The 24,591-nt window shown below is 35.0% G+C and overlaps 1 protein-coding gene across 2 annotated transcripts in view; it reads right to left on the reverse strand.

Moving 5' to 3' along the window:
* The window catches only part of NAA35 (N-alpha-acetyltransferase 35, NatC auxiliary subunit), an 87,457-nt gene that overhangs the window by 6,225 nt on the left and 56,641 nt on the right, over positions 1 to 24,591 (reverse strand). For both annotated transcript variants that reach the window (XM_089913053.1, XM_022558962.2), the window contains exons 13-19: positions 21,776 to 21,835; positions 18,353 to 18,459; positions 8,943 to 9,009; positions 7,463 to 7,561; positions 6,680 to 6,858; positions 3,163 to 3,299; positions 1,361 to 1,428 (exon numbers count right to left, since the gene is read on the reverse strand). In XM_089913053.1, coding sequence (XP_089769179.1) covers positions 1,361 to 1,428; positions 3,163 to 3,299; positions 6,680 to 6,858; positions 7,463 to 7,561; positions 8,943 to 9,009; positions 18,353 to 18,459; positions 21,776 to 21,835 — 717 coding nt within the window. The remainder of the gene's footprint in view (positions 1 to 1,360; positions 1,429 to 3,162; positions 3,300 to 6,679; positions 6,859 to 7,462; positions 7,562 to 8,942; positions 9,010 to 18,352; positions 18,460 to 21,775; positions 21,836 to 24,591) is intronic.

A 24,591-nucleotide genomic window follows, 5' to 3' on the forward strand; every position in this document is an offset into this window, starting at 1 on the left:
TGAAATTAGAACCTGGAAAGAATCACAGAAGAGGGTTCATTTTATTGGGTTGGCCAAAAAGTGCCTTCGGTTTTCAAGAAAAAATAAAAGACACATTTTTCATTTTCACCAAGAACTACATTGAACAACATATTCACCCTTTCTGTTCCACTACCTTCTGCATTTTTCAGGCAACTTCATAATTCCATCTTCCCAAAACTTTTTATCTTTTTGAGCAAAGAACTGTTCCAGGTGCCTTTCACAGTCTTCCAGGGAACTGAAATTTTTTCCATTAATAGAATTTTGTAAAGACCGAAATAAATAGAAATCCGAAGGTGCAATGTCTGGTGAATACGGTGGATGAATCAGAACTTCCCAGCCAAGCTGAAACAGTTTTTGCCTGATCATCAAAGAAACAGGCAGTCTTGCGTTATCCTGATGGAAGATGATGCGTTTTCTGTTGACTAATTCTGGATGCTTTTTGTCGAGTGCTGCTTTCAGTTGGTCTAACCGGGAACAGTACTTGTTGAAATTAATCGTTTGGTTTTCCCGAAGGAGCTCATAACAGAGGACTCCCTTCCAATCCCACCAAATACACAACATCACCTTCTTTGGATGAAGACCAGCCTTTGGTGTGGTTGGTGATGGTTCATTTCACTTGCCCCACAATCTCTTCCGTTCCACATTATTGTACAGTATCCACTCCTCACTGTCCGTCACCATTTGTTTTAAAAACGGAACGTTTTCATTACGTTTAACTAGAGAATCCCATGCACAAATACGGTCAAGAAGGTTTTTTTTCGCTAAACTTATGTGGAACCCAAACATCAAAGCGATTCACATAACCAAGCTGCTGCAAATGATTTTCAGCGCTTGATTTGGCTATTTTGAGTATGTTGTCTATCTCCCGCATGGTATAACGTTGATTGTTCTCAATTAATGTCTCAATTTGATCGCTATCAACTCCAACTGGTCTACCCAACCATGGAGCATCGTTCAGCGAGCAATCTCCAGCACAAAACTTCGCAAACCACTTTTGACATGTTCGATCAGTCACAGCACCTTCTCCATACACTGCACAAATCTTTTTTTGCGTTTCGATTGTGTTTTTACCTTTCTTGAAATAATAAAGCATAATATACCAAAAATGTTGCTTTTCTTCCATTTCAATATTAAAATGGCTACACAAAAATTCACCAATTTTGATGTCTTTTTTTAAATGCACACTGAATATGACAGCTGTCACATACAATCTAACAAAATTGTTTCGAATGAAGTTAAAGACAACTAAGTGCTACCAGAGCCATCTTACAGAAAAAACTGAACGAACTTTTTGGCCAACCCAAGAATTAAACAATGTAATAGCAACGTAGCAACTTACTTTAAACATTCCAGCACACATATTCTGATATGCCTGGCTCATTGTGATCTCTCGGCTCAATGGGCGAACTGTAATGAGAAAGAAAATCATCCAAACTCTTTCCCCCTTCCTCTTGCATTACTGCAGGAGAAATCTAAATTTAAAAAAAAACCTTCCTTCTACCTTGTTTACTAAATTAAAATTTCAAACAGTTTGTTCCTACAGGCTAAATTTTATTTTATGGCCCAAATCTACAAATAATAAAATATAGCAGAAAGTTTAAACAATAACTGTGTTCCCAAATAGTTAATACCACAAGATTTTAGTATGAATTAATTGTAATTTCTTCTCAAGTCACAATACAGGGACTTCTTTTATAGGAAAGCCATGGATACAAGTCATTTAATGACCCACCCAAAGTGTTGAAATCTGAAGGGAACACAAAGCACTATTTTGTAACAATTGTAGCCTATCTGTACCCTCCCATGAGTGATTAACAGGGGAGTCCCTCTGAAACATTTCTTTCTCCTCATGGTCCTTGGGCAGTATGCTGAAGTGCTCTGTGATCATCCTTCTGTGCTGACTGTAACAGCACAACTCCAGATTTCCTTCCTTCCTGAGCTGTCAGCCTTCTGTCAAAAGAGTATCAAAAGTCTCCTGCTGTCTTGTTCCTTAACCTATCTTATTCCATGTGGCTACTTCTTCTTGTCCTAAGGTCCTTTGACACATGAAATAGCAAAGCAGTAAAAGAAAAGCAAGAAAAGGAACCAAAAGGTTTGTACCAATATTGTGACTCAGTTTCTACCCTTATACCTTCTGAAGAGAAGATGGGTGAGAATTAAAATATAATGACTAATTCACCCATTAAAATGCACAGGTAGCTCACTCCAATGTTACTTATTTCTTAAGTTTAAAAATAATTCACAGTCTAATGCAGCTGAATATTAAAAAAAGAAACAACCCAATCAAAAAATGGGCAGAAGACCTAAATAGACATTTCTCCAAAGAAGACATACAGATGGCCAAGAGGCACATGATAAGCTGCTCAACATCACTAATTATTAGAGAAATGCAAATCAAAACTAAAATGAGGTGTCACCTCACACCACTTAGAATGGGCATCATCAGAAAATCTACAAACAACAAATGCTGGAGAGGGTGTGGAGAAAAGGGAACCCTCTTGCACTGTTGGTGGGAATGTAAATTGATACAGCCACTATGGAGAACAGTATGCAGGTTCCTTAAAAAACTAAAAATAGAATTACCATATGACCCAGCAATCCCACTACTGGGCATATACCCAGAGAAAACCATAATTCAAAAAGACATATGCACCCCAATGTTCATTACAGCACTATTTACAATAGCCAGGTCATGGAAGCAACCTAAATGCCCATTGATAGATGAATGGATAAAGAAGATGTGGTACATATATTCAATGGAATACTACTCAGCCATAAAAAGGAACAAAACTGGGTCATTTGTAGAGAAGTGGATGGACCTAGAGACTGTCATTCAGAGTGAAGTAAGTCAGAAAGAGAAAAACAAATATCGTATATTAACACATATTTATGGAATCTAGAAAAATGGTACAGATGAACTGGTTTGCAAGGCAGAAACATAGACACAGATGTAGAGAACAAACCTATGGACACCAAGGGGAGAAACGGGGGGTGGGTGGGTAGGATGAACTGGGAGATTGGGATTGACGTATATACACCAATATGTATAAAATAGATAACTAATAAGGACCTGCTGCTGTATAAAAATAAATAAAATTCAAAAAAAATTCACAGCACCTTTCTTTTTTTTTTTTTTTTTACCTTTCTTCTTTTTTTTTGTTTTTTTACTACTACGGCCTTTCTGCTGCTCTTCCATTATCCTTTCCTCTGCCATCTGAGAGCCATCGGCACGACTTAATGTTGACATCAACCATGCATAAAGGAATTCAGAGAGATACCTTAATGGAAAGAAAATGTTAGTTAACGGCAGATGTCTAAATGAGATAGCTTGGTCAACGCAAGTACTAGTATTAATAAAGAGATATTTTTTATAATGCTTTAAAAGTTTTTTTCAAAAACAAAATTATTCAATTAGATAATTGACAGATCTTACAAGAAATGGACATTACAAATGATTAACTTTCCCTTGTTGCCACACAATACGGAAAATTTTGTTTAATTTCTTACAATGATATGAGTTTTACAACTTTTCTAAAGATTTCTGGTGGGGAGGGACAAATTAGTGGTATGGGATTAACAGATACAAACTACTATATATAAAGTAAGATAAGCAACAAGGATTTACTACATAGCACAGGGAATTATACTCATTATCTTTTAATAACCTATAATGGAACAGAATCTGCAAAAGTACTGAATCATTTTGCTGTACACCAGAAACTAACACGATATTGTAAATCAACTATACTTCAATTAAAAAGAGACTTCTTGATAATTATGTATATATATGTAAATCAAATGAATGGCCATTCAATTGTTTTTACTATATCAATATAGGTCACATTTCTCCAAAACCTATTAAGTAAATGTCTTATTTTGTTATTAATTACAAAAGGAAACAAATACAGAAAAAATAAAAAATTATAAACATGCTAGCATACAATTTACTTGAGTTTATTCAATAAGGAAATGTGACACAGATTATTCCACCAGATACTAAATTTTCATAAGTTTAAACTAACAAACAATACTTTCTCTTAAGCCAGAAAAGCAGTTTAAATCTAGGATATGAATATATATTCTTTAAATAAAATTAAGGACCACTACTACATTAATGAAAATCAAAGATTTATAAGAAATTTTATTATGATCAAGTTTGAGTGTATGACACCTATTCCCCCAATTTTTCAAACAGTTATAAGGCAGGTTATAATATTAAAACACATTTAAAAAAACATATAAAAAGAACATTTTAAAGCAAAACAAGGGAATTCCCTGGCAGTCCAGTGGGTTAGGACCTGGCGCATTCACTGCAGTGGCCCAGGTTCAATCCCTGGTCAGGGACTAAGATCTGCAAGTCACGTGGCACGGGAAAAAAACAAAAACAAAAACAAATGAAAAGATACAACTGGAATGACTCAGATACTGTGTCTTAAAGCTAAACTGAGCACTACGCTTCCTGGCAGTTAAAGCAAACCAGTATATATATATATATATATATATATATATATATATTTTTTTTTTTTAAAGTATATAATTTCACATGGAGAGAAAATCATTCCTGGCAATGAATTTAAGAAAAGCATTCAATATAGTATACTTTTATAGGATACAAGTGAATTTTTTCCCCCATCACACTACAAAATGAGGGTTTGTAACCTCTCTTAACTCAATGAGAAGACTTTTTTTCTTCTTTTATTTTTTTCTGCCGTGCCATGCAGCATGTGGGACCTTAGTTCCCTGACCAGGGATCAAAGGCACTGCCCCCTGCAATGGAAGCGCAGAGTCTTAACCACTGGACCACCAGGGAAGTCCTGAGAAGATTTCTATAGGGAACTAATGATACCTTTTACCTTTTAACTATCTAACAGAAGGACAGACGAGTAAAGGGGATAGCTGGCACAATTCAGGACTTTCCTTTCAAATATCAGATATTTCAATGAGCTTTTATTAAAGTGCTTTATCAAAATTAATACACAATTATATCTAAGGAGAGTTATAATTATATCTAATTATATCTAAGGAGAGTCAGTGTGCTAATACTCTATACCAATTCTCAGTTGTGATCTCAGGACCAGCAGCAGTCTTAACCAGGAAAGCAGTTAGAAATGCAAATGATTCAGTGGGTCCTACCCTAGACCTAGTAAACCAGGAACTCTAGGAACAGAGCCCCAGCAAGTTGCTTTCCAAGTGATTATGATACACGCTAAATTTAAGAATCACTGTTTTCTACTGAGTTTAGAAGGGTCCACATGCTTTAGGAATCACATTCATGAAGAACAACAACAGTGTATATATACCTTGTGAAAATATTGGAGCCCAATCTGTAATTTTGAAACTAAAAAGCATTTAAAACTAACATGAAAGTAGACCAGAAGGGTACTTACAAGCAGAACTAAAATTTCTTTTTTTAACAAGAGAAGAAATGAATCTGCTCAAGTATTCATGTAAATTTCTAATGGAGTATTTTTCTGAATATCATATGCCAATCCATTGTGCAAAAAAACATATAAAAATTGTATCTTGAGAAATCAAGAGCACAAAAGCTTCCAGTTAGCTGCCTCAAACTACAATACTTGAGCATGTTCCCCTATAAAATGCCTCGTTTGAATAGGGGTGTCTAGTATGAATTAATAATAAAAAAATCCCAAGTAGCTATAACAACACCTGTTGGTAAGAGTTGTTATCTGTTTTTCATAACCAAGAATTACCTGTTAAGAGCCCTAGCAGCCATGACCACAAAACCATGTTAACAGCGTAGAATATAATGACTTTCCTGCCTCCACCAGCAGTGACTCCAGGGAATATACAATATCTTAAATACCAACTTAAATAATTTAAATATGAATTAAAAAGATGAACTAAGATCTAATTAGTTATATTAGGTATATCTTAGATATATTAAGATCTAATATATTAAACTTAGCTGTTTGTGATTGGCAATAATAGGTCATTACTATTTTAAAATTACCACAACTAAATTACCATACTTTACTAGACTAAGAAAAAGACGCAAGATAACTGAATTCATTAGCTCTCAATTTTCTTATTTTATTTCTGTGACAGCTATTTCACACCTAAAATATTCTCAAGCATCCTCTTACTACGTTTATCTCATCTCCAACTGAAAGCAAAGAACTACTCTGCTGAAGATCACCTATTATCAACTCCTTCAAAGCTCCTGAGACAAATCCTCAGGGCCATAGTTTGCCAAGTTATACTCCCAATGATAATCTTAGCCATAATTTCTTCTCAGAAGAAGATGTGGTTCAAATTTTGAAACTTTAATTCAGTTAAGTACATTCCACAGCTAGTACATAGCATCACTGAAGTCACTGCAAAATGTATGTTAATTTTTCTCTTTGGAAACAACAAAAGCTCGTCACAATCCATTTACTTTGAAGCCACTTTTATTAGTGAATTTTAAATAAATATTACAATGGCTAGAAAAAATATATTTGTACATTTTTATGACACTTAAGATGTTTACGATGATCTAGCTCTAATTTTCAACAGATATTTTTCAATTGTCCCACAACTAAATTTCAAATACAGTAAATAAAAAAGTACCTTAAAGTTAACACTCTACTTTACAGATACTCTCTCAGATGTTACGTATCCCACCCACCACCAATTTTAACTCCAACTGCTTTCTTACCAATATATGTAATAGTACTCGTGCATGCTGTAGAGTTCCAATTCAAAGCCACTTAGAAGATACTGTATCATAATTCGAAGGTTATGGTAAAGGACCCAGGTACCTAAACAGGCCAAATGTTGCCTTTGGGGCTCCTGTTTCAACAGCATAGTGTGAAGGGCTGCATCAACCTTCTCTGCCTATCACAACAAAACATCATAACATTAACTTTCTTTTTAACGTAATGAGAGAATTACAAAAACATACAACTAAAAATAGCACATGAGCAGAAAATGTACATCTCACCACCTCAAGAATTCATACTTTCAAATGCACCTTTGGTTAGGTCTACATTCAAACTTCTCATTTCTCAAAGCATAACATTTATCTAAACATTTCCTAAATTAAAAAGATATCCATTTTATAGTACAAAAATAAAAATAACTGACTTCATAACTCTAGCTATATTATTAATATGGTTCTGCTCACAAATTTACTTGAAGATTAATACATTTTTATTATAATGTAAACTTGCTCTAATTATAACTACAGCTCTACACATATTTTACAATTCATCCCGATTATCAAAAAAAATAATTTAAGATGTTTCAAGGTTTGGATTATTGTTTTGTTTTGTTCTGTAAACCCTTTCTTTGGCATACATAACTGTTACATTTTAAGTCAATTCACCATATTGAAAAATTAAATAGCCAAATTACTGTTCCAAAGAACTGTTTTTGAAAATCTGGTCAAGGTATATGAATTGCTTAATTTTGGAAGGGAGGGCAACTTGTTGGCTCTTACCTCATCCTGCAAGGTGGCAAATTCCTCAAGAATATGACCAAGCTTATCTCTCTGTCGAGCCCTGTTATGTCCATGGATCTGAATGAGACTACAGAATGGCTGCAAAACACAAACAGTTTGTTAACCGTCAATATGAAATATGCTTATACTAAAGAAAATTAACATTCAAAAGTTAACAAGTTTTCAAAATCTTGCTTAAGGGAAAAAAATGTCTATAAGAATCATGCTATGCATACTTTTTACATAGGTGTTTCTTTTTAAGAAACAATACTGGAATTTATCAATAGCTAGAGGAATGGCTGTTTATGAAACTTGTTTTCATATGGCAAAAATATCTTCCTTCAATCTTTAGATATTTTCCCACAAATTAAAAAGGACAGTTTCTTTTTTGCTTATGTCAAGCCAAAAGTCAATGTTCAAGGCTGACACTTCTCTGCTGCTTTAAATATACCAGAATGCCTAATAATTAGATAATGGCTAATACCTACAAACCCTGACTAAGGTTCTTTATTCCTATTCTTACCTACACAGTATTCTCATATAAAATATTGTAACATTTCATGAATCAGACAACAGACAGGATCAGAAGTTTGTTCTGATTTAATAAGTATGCATTTTAAGATTCTTTAAGGATAATAATGTTTTACATTTGCATACTTTGACAGATATTATCTCATTTAATTGATAAACAGCCGATAAGAGGTATAGAGGCAGTATTAACGTTTCACTTTTTAAAGATTGAGAAGTTTACAGAAAAGTAAAGTGATCTGCCTAATAACAATAAAATGTTAGTAATAAAAATAAAATCTGGTCTTTTATTGGTTTTCCGTTCATCAAACCATGCTGCCTTTATATCTATACAGATTATATACATATACATATATATACACACACACACACATATATATATTTAGTAACTGGAATTAGGCAAGAAAGAGCTGTCTATAAAGAGCTTATAATTAAATAAGAATGATTTATAATTAATCACCTACAAGGTTTTTATTTTTCCAAATTATTTGAGATTTGAAAAAAGTTCATGCTCTCATCTAAAAGGGATAATTTTAATTTTACTATAATCCTGTTCTCATTAAGTCAGTACAAAGATAAGTGCCTGGGGATGTTACCCATATTCTTTGTTTATAAGGTCAAAAATAAATAAAGTTTTTGTGTCCATTTAAAAAAAAAACTGAACTCCTTTCTTCCCAGATGGAGGTCATAGCTTATTCTGTTTCTGTGGTCCCCAAAGGATACAGTGAAAGGGCATCAAAAGGTGCCTTCAGTATCTAACAACGTTCCAGGAAGACTACAGGTTATGAAGCTATCCACTTGAGTGTAAGAAGAGACAGAAATTTCCTACGAATTTCAGGGAAGATGAATAAGAAATGTCAGATGAAAAAATAGCACAAATTAATGCTACTGAAGATACTGCACACCACGATTTTTAAGTGTCCACCATAATGATCCAAATTGTAGTTCTTACCCGAACACAGTGAGTAACAAAGGAATCAATACAGTCCTTAGCCTGGTGATTATTATATAGGCAGCACCTGTAAGATAATATAATATTCTTGTTATTAAAATTAAACTATTTGGCCTACAAATAGAAGTGGTGATTATTGTAGGTGCTACCAACGCATAGGGAAAGTGGAAAAATGAGAAAATGGAACCAAATACATTACTAAGTTGAAGACTGCTAACATTACAGTCTGGGAGGATCTGCTACCTGCCTGGCCCTGGAGGAAATACAGAGCTGAATAGTTGGAAAGATTTTTTTTTCTTTCCCTGAGGTGGGACTGACTGTAGCCTTTGCACCTAAGGAGATGGGAAAAAGTAAACACTTTTCCTGGTGCACTGAAAGGAGCTGACAACTTGCTACTCCTAAGTGTTTGCCATAACTGAGCAATGTGGCCAGAACCTCAAAGATAAACAGAGTCATGTTCATGCAACAGATAATGATAAAGCATGCAGCAGCCAGGAGAAAGAAACGGCAGGACACCTGGAACAGGTGGCAGCAAAACAGAAGTGGAAGGCCACTTACTTTGGGCTGGAAGGCCCAAAGTAAGAAAATTACTTAAGATGACAAAAATAAACTTTCTGGATCTGAAAATTAGGATTTTCAAATTTAAAAATTTAGTAGGTGAAAGATGCTCATAGTAGCCTTGAAGATCTAGGGAACAACTTTTTTACAACACAGCAGAAGTAAGAGATAAATGTCATGAGGAATACAGGGGGGAAAATCTACAAGATAGAGTATATAAGGAGCTCTTTAAAAAAAAAAAAAAGAAAAAGAAACAGATGAAGGTGAGGCAATAATTAAGTAAATAATAAAATAGGAAAAATGATCTGATTTGAAGACTTGAGGCTTTAATGACTGATTTCCAGATAGGAATAGTTGAAAATCACACATGAACATTCTGGTAAAACTCTTGAACTCCTAAAATAGAGAGAAATCTACAGTCCTCCAGAAGAAAGTGTCAAGTCACTCACAAAGGAAAAAAAACATTGTAACATCTGTAACATTGGAATTCTTAAAACAGCAGGATAACATCAATAGGCTACCATGCAATGAACTTTCCTATATACACAGTCGATTCTTGGTATTTGTGATAGTTATGGTCTATAAACTTGCTGTGGACCCTGAATAGAGAATACTGAAACACTGCTGCTAGGGTAAAATACAGGGTTAGGTTCCTGCCAGCCTCTGGTCCCAACATTTTAATCAACCGATCAATGTATAACCTTGGTTTACCTGTATTTCTTTTTAAAGACACTATACGTAATGTACATTGTTAATTGATTAGCAATGAACTCACGCCTGAGCAAACCTTATCTAACACACATATAATCTCTCTGTAAGGCACACCACAGCCTTCTTGTGCCAGGAACACTAGACAGCACATCACTACACTTGGAGGCCATTAAACTACAAAATCACCAACAAAAAGCACAAAAACAGGGGTATCTAATAGAGTTTACAGTATAAGGCACAAGAAGACAGAGTTGCCTTGTTTGACCTCAGCGTTGGGCGACTTGAATATTTTGCCACTCTGCACGTGTCCATGAATACAGCAGGAGCAGAGTGAATATTGGTTTGAGGGTTAACAAATACATTTTAGCAAGTAGGCAAATTAACAAATACAGAATCTGCAAGTAATGAGGATCAAACTGTAGTTAAATCTAAATGGATAATGATAAGTGTGACAATGTGGAATCTAAGTGTTAAAGACTGTTAAATAGAAAAGACAAAATGCAAATTAAGAGGATGTAGACACTATTTCATATACGTCATATTGTCAAAAACTGAAGAGTCTGATAACGCCTAGACTATGGGGAAACTGGAATCCTTATACACTGTTGGCTGGCATACCAATTGGTTCAATTATTTTGGAAAGCAATTTGGCAAAATTAGTAAAGCTGAAGATGCACATGCCTATGATTGGCAATTAATTATATTTTAAAGTATATAGTCTATGTGCAAAAGGAGACATAATTCAAAGATGTTCACTACAGCACTGATTTCAACAGTGATAAATTAGAAACAAGGTAAATATCCAATTGTAGAGAAAAGCAAAATAAACTGCAGTACAGTTGAAGGACAGATTTTAGAGAATAAAATAAATTTGCTGGATAAACTTGGTCAATTTCAAAACGCTAATGTTGAAGGGAAAAATCATGTGGCAAAAGGATGTATATATAGTGTGACAAAATTTATGCAAAGTTTAAAAACATAAAATAAACTGATATTATTTATGGACACATATATTTGGGTAAAGTATACAAGCATTCATAGAAGTGAAACACATAAACTGTAACGTAGTGGTTACCTCTAGGACTAAAGTAAGAGAAAAGGATGAGGTGAGGGAGGAGGATTTGAAATTATAGTCAGCAGTTCTCAAAATGTGCCCTAGGTTCACCTGGTGGTGATGGTAGAGGTGGCCCTAGAGATGCTTTTGGGGAGAACACAAGGTCAAAACTATTTTCATAATAACATTAAGATGTTATTTGCCTTTTGCTCTCATTCTCTCACAAGTGTACCGTTGGCTTTTCCAGAGGCTACATGGTGTGTAATATTACAACAGACTGAAAGTAGAAGCAGGTTAAAATAATCCAGCTATCTTCTACTAAAACAGAAATGAAAGAGATCTGCAAAAAGGTAAAACAATTCCACTTTTCTTACTAATTTTTCTTAAAAAGTTATTTTCCATAAAAATTTTGTTAATATGCAATTTATGAATGTTATGTATGTATATTAACATGTAATAGATTTACTGTTTTTCAAAAAGAATAAATATTTTTAAAGTATTGTTTTAATTTCTAAAATAGTAGGTATCAATAAACAGGACCCATATAAACAAAAGCTATTTGGGTCTTTAATATCTTTTAAGAATGAATTCATTAAAATTAGCCCACTCTTTGATACCTAAGCTCAGCCCTACTCTTGAGACCTTTCAGTTATTACTTACTGTCAGGAAGCTCCATCCCCTGATTTTGCATAGCTCACTCTCTGTTTATTTACATGTATCACCACTTCCAAGAGGCCTCCCATCTAAGAGAACCATCTTATCTTACCTTATCTTTCTATACATTACTATGACCTGACATTATATATTTGTCTACTGTTTAGTCTCTCTCACTGCAAGGCAAGCTCCTTGTCAGCAGGAGTGTCTTTTCTCCAGAACCCAGAAAGGTATCTGGCAATAGTAGATACTAATTTATTATATTTATTAAATAAGGGAATTAATAAAATTTATTAATTCATATTAACAATATATTTAGTATTTATAAAATTTTATCAATTTCCTTACCAGTAATGGAATTTATAAAAGCAAAATAAAAACTTTGCTTAAAATGGATGGCAGTACAGGTGTCTGTCAGTTCATACATCTGAATATATGATATATTTAATCACAGAAATTTAAAACTAATTTTTAATGATCTCTATTTGCAGATTACACGGTATTATGTATTGAAAACCCTAAAGGTTCCACCAAAACTGTTAGAACTAATAAATGAATTCAGTAAAGTTGTAGGATACAAACTCAATATAAAAAACTGTCACACTGAACTATTAGAAAGAGAAACTAAGAAAACAATCCCATTTACAATAGCATCAAACAGAGTAAAATACCTAGGAATAAATTTAACCAAGGAGGTGAAAGATCTGTACACTGAAAATTGTAAGACATTAATGAAAGACACGGAAGAAGATACAAATAAATGGAAAGATATTCCAGGCACATGGATTGGAAGAATTAATATTGTTAAAATGTCCATACTACTTAAAGTGATCTACAGATTCAGTGTAATCCATATCAAAATTCAAATAGCATTTTTCACATTTTGATGTGACAAAAGATTAGGGAAAAAAATAAATCTGCAATGCCTATCACAGATAAAGGACTAACCTCTCATAATATACAAAGAGTTACTACAAATTTTCTGAAAAAAGTAAACCACTTAATAAAAGTCAATGGGCACAGACGAATGGATAAAGAAGTTGTGGTACATATATACAATGGAATATTACTCAGCCATAAAAAGGAACGAAATTTGAGTCATTTGTTGAGATGTGGATGGACCTAGAGACTGTCATACAGAGTGAAGTCAGAAGGAGAAAAACAAATATCGTATATTAACGTATGTATGTGGAACCTAGAAAAATGGTACAGATGAACCAGTTTGCAGGGCAGAAGTTGAGACACAGATGTAGAGAACAAACGTGTGGACACCAAAGGGGGAACCACGGTGGGGTGGGGATGGTGGTGTGCTGAATTGGGTGATTGGGATTGACATGTATACACTGATGTGTATGAAATTTATGACTAATAAGAACCTGCAGTATAAAAAAACAAACAAAAAAACAACTAATACTAAACTTTCTTTGGGTTATTTGTATGGAAATATGTTAATATAAATGTTTCAGACATTACATGAAATTTCTAAAAATCTTATATGTTCTGGTATAATGTTATAAGTCATAATTCTAGTTATTACTTTAAAATGAATATCTCAGAAATAACTAAATTTCCTTGTCAATTGCATTATTATGAACTTTCATCAAATCTTTAACTGTGGTCATTTTTTTTTTTTTTGCGGTACACGGGCCTCTCACTGTTGTGGCCTCTCCCGTTGCGGAGCACAGGCTCCGGACGCGCAGGCTCAGCAGCCATGGCTCACGGGCCCAGCCGCTCCGCGGCATGTGGGATCCTCCCAGACCAGGCCAGGAACCCGTGTCCCCTGCATCGGCAGGCCGACTCTCAACCACTGCGCCACCAGGGAAGCCCTAACTGTGGTCATTTTTAAGTCTTTTGTCATTTACAGACAGTTCTGGGTGTACTCTGATGCTTTTGCAAAAATGTTCCTATAAAAGGGTTTCATCTTCAAGGAATTCACGGAAAAGACTCTGACAAGTACAGGTTTCTGGTAACTGACTATACTGCTGAACTGAATGAATATGCATTTTCAGAACTCTAATGGAAAACTGATGAATTCACAAAAGTGCTAACAGAAGATCAAGATGAAAAAAAAAATTAATTACATGGGACTGAGTGAACTGATGAGGATGATTATAATTTTTTGACTTTGAATTAAAAAAAAAAAATCCCACAAGGACTCAGAGGCAAAAAATACACAAATCAATTTTCACTGCAAAGTAAAGGAGCTGTTACAGTGGAGGGTTACTGGACTGAATGTCAATATTATGACATAGTATGAGTGTGTTTCGTGTTTGGTAATTGCAATCATTGTTGCTTTTGTTGTGGTCATCCATTTGCAATGCTTGGTGTCAGTTTATCTCTTGTAAAAATAAAATACAGTGTGTGTGTGTGTGTGTGTGTGTGTGTGTGTGTGTGTGTGTGGAAAAAAAAATCCTACAGGAGTAGGAGAGGGGAAAGTCAGGGGAAAGGGACACAAGTTGTGTCTTGAAATACTTGAAGTGGTAGTTTATCAAGCAAAGGGAAGAGGTCTTCCATTTATAATTTCTTATTTCAAAAACAAGAATACTTTAAAACTGGAAAACTTTTTTTGTAAACAAAAGAGAAAAAGACTATGCTCATTAGATCTTCTATTTAAAATGTTCTATAATACTATACTATTCCCTCAAAAAAAAAGTCAATGGGCAAAAGGATATAAACAAGCAATTTATAGAAAAACGATTCTAAATGTCCAATAAATATCATATTAAGTGCTAAAATTAAACTAACAATGAGATATCACTTCTCACTCAACATACTGGAAAAAATTAAAGAATGATAACCCCTACTGCTGGTCAGGATGCAGGGAAAGTGTACTCTCTTATACTGTTAATAGAAATATAAATTGTTGAAATCTTTCAGAATACAATCTGCTTATATTAAAATTAAAACTACACATGTCCTCCCACACAGTAACCCCACCCTATAAAATACATTCATATTATGAAACATTTGGCATCCATTAAAAAGAATTAACTAGGTACTCCGAAACATAAAATCATGATGTATTTCTGAATGGAAAAAAGATTAAAATTTTTTATTTTAAAATTTCTTTATTTAAAAAAGCAATCCATAAAAAATAATTTAAAAGTTCCTGATAAAAACAAACTGTTTAATGTGATCCCAAATATATATAAAGTCATAGATGTGTGTGTCTTTATACACAAAGATATCCACGGTGATGGTCATCGAAATGTAGTTATCTCAGAGGTAAGATTTCGGCTGATTTTTACTGTTTTCCACATACTTTTCTACCATGTTTAAATTTTCAAGTGTGGCCATGTATTATTTATATAATCAGCTTCTGTTTCTTGTTTTAAATCAACTTACTTTCCCCCTGCTTTCCTTCCCCTATTAAATCAGCTTCCTGTTAAATTTTACTACTGAAATGTTTCTCAAACCTGTCTCCTCCTTTACATTCCCAGAGTTTAATCCTTCCTCATCTCTCACCTGTACAACGGAATTAGCCTAGCTAAACATTTTGCCTCCATTAATTACTACCAATTTGCCTCCAATTAAAAAATACATATTTTACTATGCCAATTCCCTCCTAAAAACTCAATCAGTTCTTCACTGACCCTAAAATAAAGACCAAACTTTACCAAACGATTCAAAACTTTCTGGACTCTAACCCCAAACTATCCTAACCGTTCAACTTTTATTTCTTTGTTTATTCATTCATTCAACAAAGTGTGCTTACTGTGTGACAGACACTGTTCCAGCACCTACTACACAACAGCGAACAAACAGCCAAAACTACAGGCGCTGACCTTGTGGAATTTATATAGTTCTATATATATGGGGGGTGGAAATAAACATAAACATAATGAAGAATTATACAGGCTCTTATAGAAGTAATCATAATGAACAAGCAAATTATATAGTGCAATATGATTTATAATAAATATGTATTTTGTCATTCAGATATATATTTCTCAGATATATTTGGGTCTTCATCACAGTTCCTGGCTCACAGCTACTGAAACTCTTGGAATTTCCTAAGGGTTGAGAGTGATAAAGGTGTCTTTCCTTATGTTAATGAGGTGATTGGAGTGCACCTAAGAATGGGGGCTGGTTACCAGAACCTTGTGATTAGAGCCTTGGAACTTTTGGTCCCACTCCCTGATTTCTGGAAGGGGAGAGGGGCTTGAGGTTCAATCAATCACCACTCACCAATGATTTAGTAATCATGCCTATCTAATGAAACCTCCATAAAAACCAGAAAAGGAAAGCTTTGGGGCCCTTTTCCAAGAGCTTCCACACTGGGGAACATGCTTCCATGTGCCACCATTCAGACTCTATGCATCTCTTCATCTGGCTGTTCATCTGTATCCTTTAACATCTTTTTATAATAAATTGGTAATCTAGTGAGCAAATGGCTTTTCCTGAGCTGAGTTATTTTAGCAAATTAACTGTACCAGAGGAGGGGTTGGTCAGAACCTCTAATTTGTAGCCAGTCGGTCAGTCAGAAGCACAAGTAACAACCTGGGAAGTAGAGGGTGGTCTTATGGGACCAAGCCCTTTACCTATGGAATCTGCTTCTATCTCCAGGCAGACAAGTGTCAGAATTGAGTTGAATTCTTGGGCACCCTGCTGGCATCTGAGAATTGCTTGTTGTAGGGAAGCCTACACACACACACACACACACACACACACACACGCATGCACGCACACTGGGCTTGGGTCTGGGAACCCCTCTACATATAGTATGTAAGAGGATAATTGTTATGAGACAGAGAAATGGAGTGCTGGGCAGGTTGGGAGAATGGGGAAGGTTTATACTTTTTAAATTGATCAGGGCAGCCCTCACTGAGGTGACACTGAATAGACTTAAGGCAGTGAGAGAGTCAACCTGGGGAGTTTTGAGGAAAATACCCTCTACCCCAGATTGTATGTGAACGCTGTAAGGTGAGAGAGGGACAGTTAAGTTACAAGAATAGCAAGGAGGCCAGTGTGGCTGAAGCAAAGAAGGTGAGGGGACAATGGTAAGAGATGAGGTCAGAGAGGCACCAAGACAGGGGTCTAACCCAGAGCACATGGGGCCTCATGGGTTCAACAATAAGGACTTTGGCCTTTACTGTCAATGAAACTGGAAATGTAACCAACACTGAGGATGCCTCCCAGCGGCAGTTATTAACTGACAGATATGTAAATTCTCAGGTTCCCTTGTCCCTGACAGGACAACTGTGAGGTATAATCCACACAAGTCTCCAGGGCTCCCTGACAGGACCAAACCAAAGTTACCAACTGTGAAGCACACCTTCAAGTGGCTTTCTTCCTTTTTATGTCCCACCTGCCTGCAACCCTGCAAGTTTTCCTGGAATTACTTTCTAAATTACATTTACATGAATCTTTGTATCAGGGTCAGCTTCTGGAGAACCAACCTAAGACAGGAAGCTACCAGAGTTTTATGTGAAATGTGGCATGATTTATTCAACAAATTGAAAGCTGAACCACTAACTTTTCTTAAAATATATAATTTCAAACACCATGTCTTCACACATCCTGGTTTCTTTCCTAAGAAATAACATCTCCTTTCTTCCTTTCCTGAGGCAAATGCCAATAAAGTTGGCACTGTTTTCCAAAATGCCAACTCAAACGATCCTTTCCAGCATTTTATGGCAGCATGTTTTGGGGGAGGTGACTCTACCAGAATATAATTTAAGGATCGATTATCTGCATTTTCTATTTCTATCTAGATCAGATTATTGAGAAGAAATCTTATCATTTCATAATTATTTCCCCAAAGTGCCTACTTAGCACAGTGCTTTGCACACAGTAAGGGTGAATACAACTTGCTGAATTTCTGATCACTCCTTGTAAGCTTTTCTTCTCGTACTGGACCCAATATCAACTTCACAAAAACCTCAATTTAAATCTAAATTGGGACTTTCCTGGTGGCACGGTGGTTAAGAATCTGCCTGCCAGTGCAGGGGACACGGGTTCAAGCCCTGGTCCAGGAAGATCCCACATGCAGCGGAGCAGCTAAGCCCGTGCACCACAACTACTACTAAGTTTGTGCTCTAGAGCCCGCAAGCCACAACTACTGAAGCCCGCCACCTAGAGCCAGTGCCCCATGACAGAAGAAGCCACCACAGTGAGAAGCCCGTGCACCGCAACAAAGAGTTGCCCCCGCTCACCATAACTAGAGAAAGCCTGCGCACAGCAACGAAGACCCAACGCAGCCAAAAATAAATAATAAATAAATAAATTTAATAAATTTATTAATAAATTTAAATAAATTTTTTAAAAAATCTAAATAATATGTGGCAGGAATCAATTAATTTTAACATGATTGAGTTATTTTTTTCATGTGGAGACTTGATTCCAACGGTTTTTATGTCTTTGCTATAAAGGAGCACAGAGAACTTGGGCTTTTAAGAAACACACATGCTATACAATGTCTTATGACACTTACTTTGGGGAGAGCACCGGAGGACTGACAAAAGACCGAAGTGCATCTTTCACCATGTCTTGCATGAGATGGGTTCCAAAGACCTTTTTGTTATCCACCAGGAAAGTGGTCTTAAAACAAATGTTATATATATTAGTAATGCTGTCACAATCTTGACATATTGTACATGTAGTTGTCATTACTGTGACATGAACATACTTCTTATAAATGCCACAGAATACAAAAGAGATTAAAATGTTAAAAGTTGGTGGAAAATTTTTTTCCACAATGCCTCCACAATGGGTACTACTTATTAATCCCTATTTAACGTGTATTCTGATGCAGGAGAACAAAAAATGTGCAGAAAAAAATCTCTCAGGTCAAGAGTAGTAATATTGAACTAGTGAAAAGTGAACTGATGGGTCTGAATATGTCAAATGAGCTAATATACAAGAAAGGGTTTCATAAATTATGAAATATTTAATGGTTACAAATATCAAGTCAGTCTATAACCTTATCTCTAATAAACACCTTGGAATACATACAAACTTTCTGAAATTGGAAAAAATATAGTTAAAATAATAAATTATTAAATTGAAATACACTATTTAATAATAATTTACATTTAATTTTCTGCCCTTAACAATCTCAATGTATCTGAATATTTACTATACTATACCTTACTTGATTTCCTAACACATTTGAGTTGTTTCCAGTTTTTGGTGATCACGAACCAAACAGCTTTAAACACAGGCATGCATACAGGTTTCTAGGAGAATGTCAGATTCCACTTCTCTTGGGTAAATAAGCAAGAGTAAAATTTGTATATTTGTTTTTGTAACAATCTGCCATCATTTTCCAAAGTGGCTATAGCACTTCATATTCCTATCAGTAATGCATCCTCTCCAGTGCTTGATATTTTCAGTTTTGTTCTTTTTTCTTGCTTTATTTTAAAGATATTCTGATAGGTGGATAGTGGTATTCCATTGTGGTGTTAATTTGCATTTCCCTGTTTTCTTACTGTTACATTTATAGAATTCTTTTTATGTTCCCGATACAAGTCCCTTGTCAGACATGATCTGCAAATATTTTCTCCTACTCTGTAGTAGAGTCTCTTTTCATTTTCTTAAGTGTCTTCCACAGAATTAAAGTTTCAAATTTATCAACTTGCCATTTTTTTAAAATGGACTGTGCTTTTGATGTCATACCTAAGAATTCTCTACCTTTCCCAAAGTCACGAAAATTTTCTCCTATCCTTTCTTCTAACAGTTTTATGGTTTCACATACAGTACTACATAATAAAGGACTAATTAAGGATCAGAACTTCTCTGGACTTTCCCCTTGGTTCCGTTGATCACAGGTCCATCATTTTGCCAACAGCACACCTGTCTCATAGTCAGGTAGTATTGAGTTCCCCAACTTTATTTTTTTTTACAAATTTGTTTTTGGCTGTACTAGTTCCTATTCCTTTCCATATAAATTTTAGAAGCAGCTTGTTGACATCTACAAAAATTTCTGTTATGATTTTGGGATTGCTCTGAATCTGTAGATCAATTTTGGGGAGAACTGACATCTTAAAAAAATATCAATTCTTCCAATCCACAAACAAGATGTATCTCTCCATTTATTTAAGTCTCCTTTGATGTCTTTCATCAGTACTTTGTAGTTTTTCAGTATACAGGTTCTCCAAACAGGTGTTAGATTTATACCTACATATTCCATTCTTGACGTTACTGTACATGGTACTGCTTTAAATTTTTTGATTTGCATTGTTCATTGCAAATATATAGAAATACAATTGCTTTTTGTAAATTGGCCTCATATCCTGTGATATTGTTAAACTCATCCACCAGGTCTAGGAACTTCTTTGCAGATTCCTTGGTACTCTACATAGATAATCATGTTGTCTGTAAAGAAACATTATTTCTCAGTTTCTCAACTGTATGCCTTTTATTTCTTTTCCTGCCTTTTTCCACTGGCTAAGATTTCCAGTACTATGTTGAGTGAAAGTGGAGTGATGAGAGTGGACATCCTTGCTTTCCTCCCAGCAGGAAGAAAGAATTTAATCTTTCGTCATTAAGTATGATGTTAGCTATAGGTGTTTGGCACATGCCCTTTATCAGATTAAGGAAGTTACCTTCTATTCCTTGTTTTGCTGAGAGTTTTTATCATGAATGGACGTTGTTTTTGTCAAATGGTTTTCCTCAATCTATTGAGACTTTAGATTATATGGTAAATTACACTTTAAACACTGAACCAACCTTGCATTCCTGGGATAAAACCCACTTGGTCATGATGTATTCTTTCTTTACATATTGCTGGATTTGATCTGGATAATACTTTAAGATTTTTATGTCTATGTTCATAAGGAATATAGGTCTATAGTTTTCTAAGCTTGAAATGTCTTTGTTTGGTTTTGGTACAGAGGTAATGCAGCCTTCATATGATGAGTGCCCTTGTCTCTTCTATTTTCTGAAAGAGACTGTGTATAGAATTGTCCTGGAGTTTTGTTGGAAGGCTTTTAACTATGAACACAATTTCTTTGATAGATACAGGATTATTCAAATTTTCTATTTCTTTTTGAGTGAGTTTTGGTAGTGTCCCTCATGGAATTGGTCCATCTCATTTAAGTTTTTGCATTTATGGACATACAGTTGTTTAGAATATTCCCATATTACCATTTTAATTTGTTTAGGGTCTGTAGCAATTCCTGATATTATTCATCTGTATCTTCTTTTTTTCTTGTTCCATCTAGTTAGAGGTTCATCAATTTTAGAACCTGCTTTTGGCTGCAATGATTTTCTCTATTGTTTGTCTCTTTCCTATTTTACTCATTTTTGCTTTTATCTTTGTTATTTCCTTCTGCTTCCTTCTAGTTTGATTTGCTCTTCTTTTTCTATTTTTTTTAAAATAGAAGCTTAAATTATAATTTCAGACCTTTCTTCCTTTTTTTCATATGAACATTTAGTACTATAAATTTCTCTCTAAACACTGCTTAAATTGTATCCCACAAATTCTGATATTTTCATTTTCATTCAGTTCAAAATATTTTCCAATTACCCTCAATACTTCCTCTTTGACCATGGGTTCTTTAGAAGTGTGTTAATAAAGAACCCATGGGTTCTTTAGAAGTGTGTTAATTTCCAAATATCTGGAGAATTTTCCAGATACTTCTGTTACTGATTCCTAATTTAATTCCAAAATAGTCAGAGAGCATAGTTTGTATGATTTCAATTTTTTTTAATTATTAAGGTTTATTTTATGGCCCAGAATACGGTCTTGATGAATGTCTAACACTGTAAGTCAATACTTCTGTTACAAAAATATACCACTAACTGTGGAATAGCCTTTAAAAGCATCTACCTTTTGTTCCATCCATCAATAAAACAATGTCAATACACAGTATTTGATGTTTAAAGACATATTTTGATACTAAGTGGAACTTACTTGCAATAGAGATCTTGAAAGAACACAAGGTGATTGTTCACTAAATTCACAGAAAAAATCCTAATAGATACACAGAAAAAAAATGTCATTAATAGATTAAATAAAAGCTGAAAATATTTGTATACAGAGTATAATTTTTACCAGACCTTCTGGGAATGATACACTACCAAAGTTAAAATAAGAAAGATAGCTAAAGATCATTTCTGTAAGAATTGTCTAATTGTATGAATGGAAAAATGGATAATTTTGGAGCCTAAAATTTATTTTTTACAAACTTACCAGCAACAGTATTATGTGGATACCGATATTAAATTTGTACATCATGAAAATAACAGCATCAATAATAATTTACTAACTAATGACAGAGGTTTACTTCCTACTTCACAGAAATAAATACCAAGTAACCAGGCTAACTGAATTCACATTCTCTTTTTTCATAATTAATTTTTACACCTTGCACACACTCCTCAAAGTGAATATTCTCCACCAGAGAGAGATTCTACTATTCCACATTACAAAGAAAATTAAAACAATTTACCCCACAGAAAATCCCTCAACTTCAGCCTCTAAACCTCTAGTTGTATCCACATCTGTACACAGATCCTTTCCTTGCCTACTTTAACAACAGATGTATAAAGACTCCATTCCTTCTGGCTTTTTCACAAACATTACACACTTTCAATTATCCATACTTTGCTCTCCTAGATATTAAAATTCGTCCTCTCTACCAGATCGTTCCCATTTTCATTTAAACAGTCAGGTTTCTCTCAACTTTAAAAAGAAAAGAAGATCATCACATGATGTCACATTTTCCTCTCAACTGCTGCCTTCTCAGCCAAACTTTCTGAAGAAGTTGGCTGCACCCACTGTCTCTACTCACTCAACTCAACTCGCATCCACCTTCAACACATGTAACCTGGCTCTTTGCTCTAGTCACCACTTGTTCCCCATTACTAAATCCAATGGACATTGATTTTGGACCTTATTCATCTCTTTCACTTGACCTCTCAGCAGTGTGACTTCCTTCTTGAAAAACCTTTTAAATGACTTTCATATGTTTCTTCCTCTGGCTACTTCTCAGTCTGTTCTGTAGGTTCAAAGTTTAGTTCCAGAAAACCTTCTTTTCTTAACCTATATATTTTTTCCTCGTAAATTTTGAAGCATAAACACTCATGCTTCGATTACTATCTATACTGTAACAATTCTAAAATTTTAACTCTAAGCACAGACCTCTAAACTCTATCCATATAGCCAATACTATCCAATATCTCTACTTAAATATATTAAAGGTACCTCAAACTTTACTTCACTAAGACCCTCAAAGGTCCTTTGAGAATATCCCCCTTTGAGTGTACAGCACCAAACGTGCATGTAGACTTACAAGACAGAAGCCTAGAGACCTTCCTCAGAGCTCTCTCATGCCCCATATTTAATACATCACCAATATTCTATCAATTTTAGCTTACACATAGCTCTAACACTGACAACCTCACCATCTCCCTGCCATCCTTTTAGTCCAAGTTACCATCTTCTCCTCCCTTGGACTGCAGTACTGGTTTCCTAATTTATCACACTGTGTTTACTCTAGTCCCTTCCAATCCTTTCTCTACAATGCAGCCACATCTTTGCACATTCTTGATCCTATTATGTCACTGTCCCCCCCCACACACTGATCTTTCTTGATAAAACTAATGGTTTTCCTTTGCTCTGTGAAAAGACAGAAATCCTTAATGTTGCTTAAATGGCCTTGTCTGGTCTGCCTACCTCTCTAGCCTCACCAAATCCCCCATCCCCATCACTCAATGCTCCATTCTGCTACTTTTCTTTTAGTTTCTCAAATGTATCATGTTCTTTCCCATCACATGGAGGAGCATTCAGCTTCCTGCACCTGGAACTGTCCCCCTACTGTCCCAAATGATGTTCACCTAACTGTTAGATCTTAGCTTTACCTTCACTTCTTTAAGAAAGACTTCTCTGATCATTTAGGTCAGTTCCTTCATTATATGCTATATGTTCTAGTTCCTTTGCTTCATACTCCCTACACTGGTTTGTAATTCTATAATCATTTTTATGATTATTTGATCAATTCCTATCTCATACTACACTGTAAGCCTTATGACAGGATGGATGATATGATTTTGCTCATCACTGTATACCAGCCATAGCACAGCACCTAGCACAAAACAAGCATGTTGGCTGAACTGATGAATGTACATATACTGTACTTGCTATCACAGTTCATCTGTACTCAATTTCTTATTGCTAGTATACATCCCTAACAGGATACAGTCTATAAAGTCCACTATTTACCTCATTTAAACTACGTATATCTTCTTAATCAATCCACAGCTGTCAAAAGTATCATCTTATGGGTTCCTAAACTATGAGTTTCCCTTTACTAGTGCCCCTATCCTCCCCCTTACCACTGGTTTTTGCCCTATGTGCAAAATACCAAAAACTCTGAAAATGCAGAAAAATGCAAAAAACAAAACTATCATATAGCAGTCCACTATCTATAAATAGTCATAATTAATATTTTGGTATTTTTTATTCTAATCTTTTGAGAAAGAATTTGGTTGAATTTGACTTTGTCTCTGAATATCTTTTCTGTGTGCAACAACATATATAAAAAATATATTTTAAAACTTTCAACAGGGACTTCCCTGGTGGCACAGTGGTTAAGAATCCGCCTGCCTATGCAGGGGACATGGGTTCAAGCCTTGGTTCGGGAAGATCCCACATGCCGCAGAGCAACTAAGCCCATGCGCCACAACTACTGAGTCTGAGCTCTCGAGCCCATGAGCCTCAACTACTGA

This window comes from Delphinapterus leucas, chromosome 6 (genome assembly GCF_059928025.1).
Source record: "Delphinapterus leucas isolate spDelLeu-1000000601 "Yukka" chromosome 6, BTC_Dleu_Yukka2, whole genome shotgun sequence".
In the NCBI taxonomy this organism is placed as follows: Eukaryota; Metazoa; Chordata; class Mammalia; order Artiodactyla; family Monodontidae; genus Delphinapterus; species Delphinapterus leucas.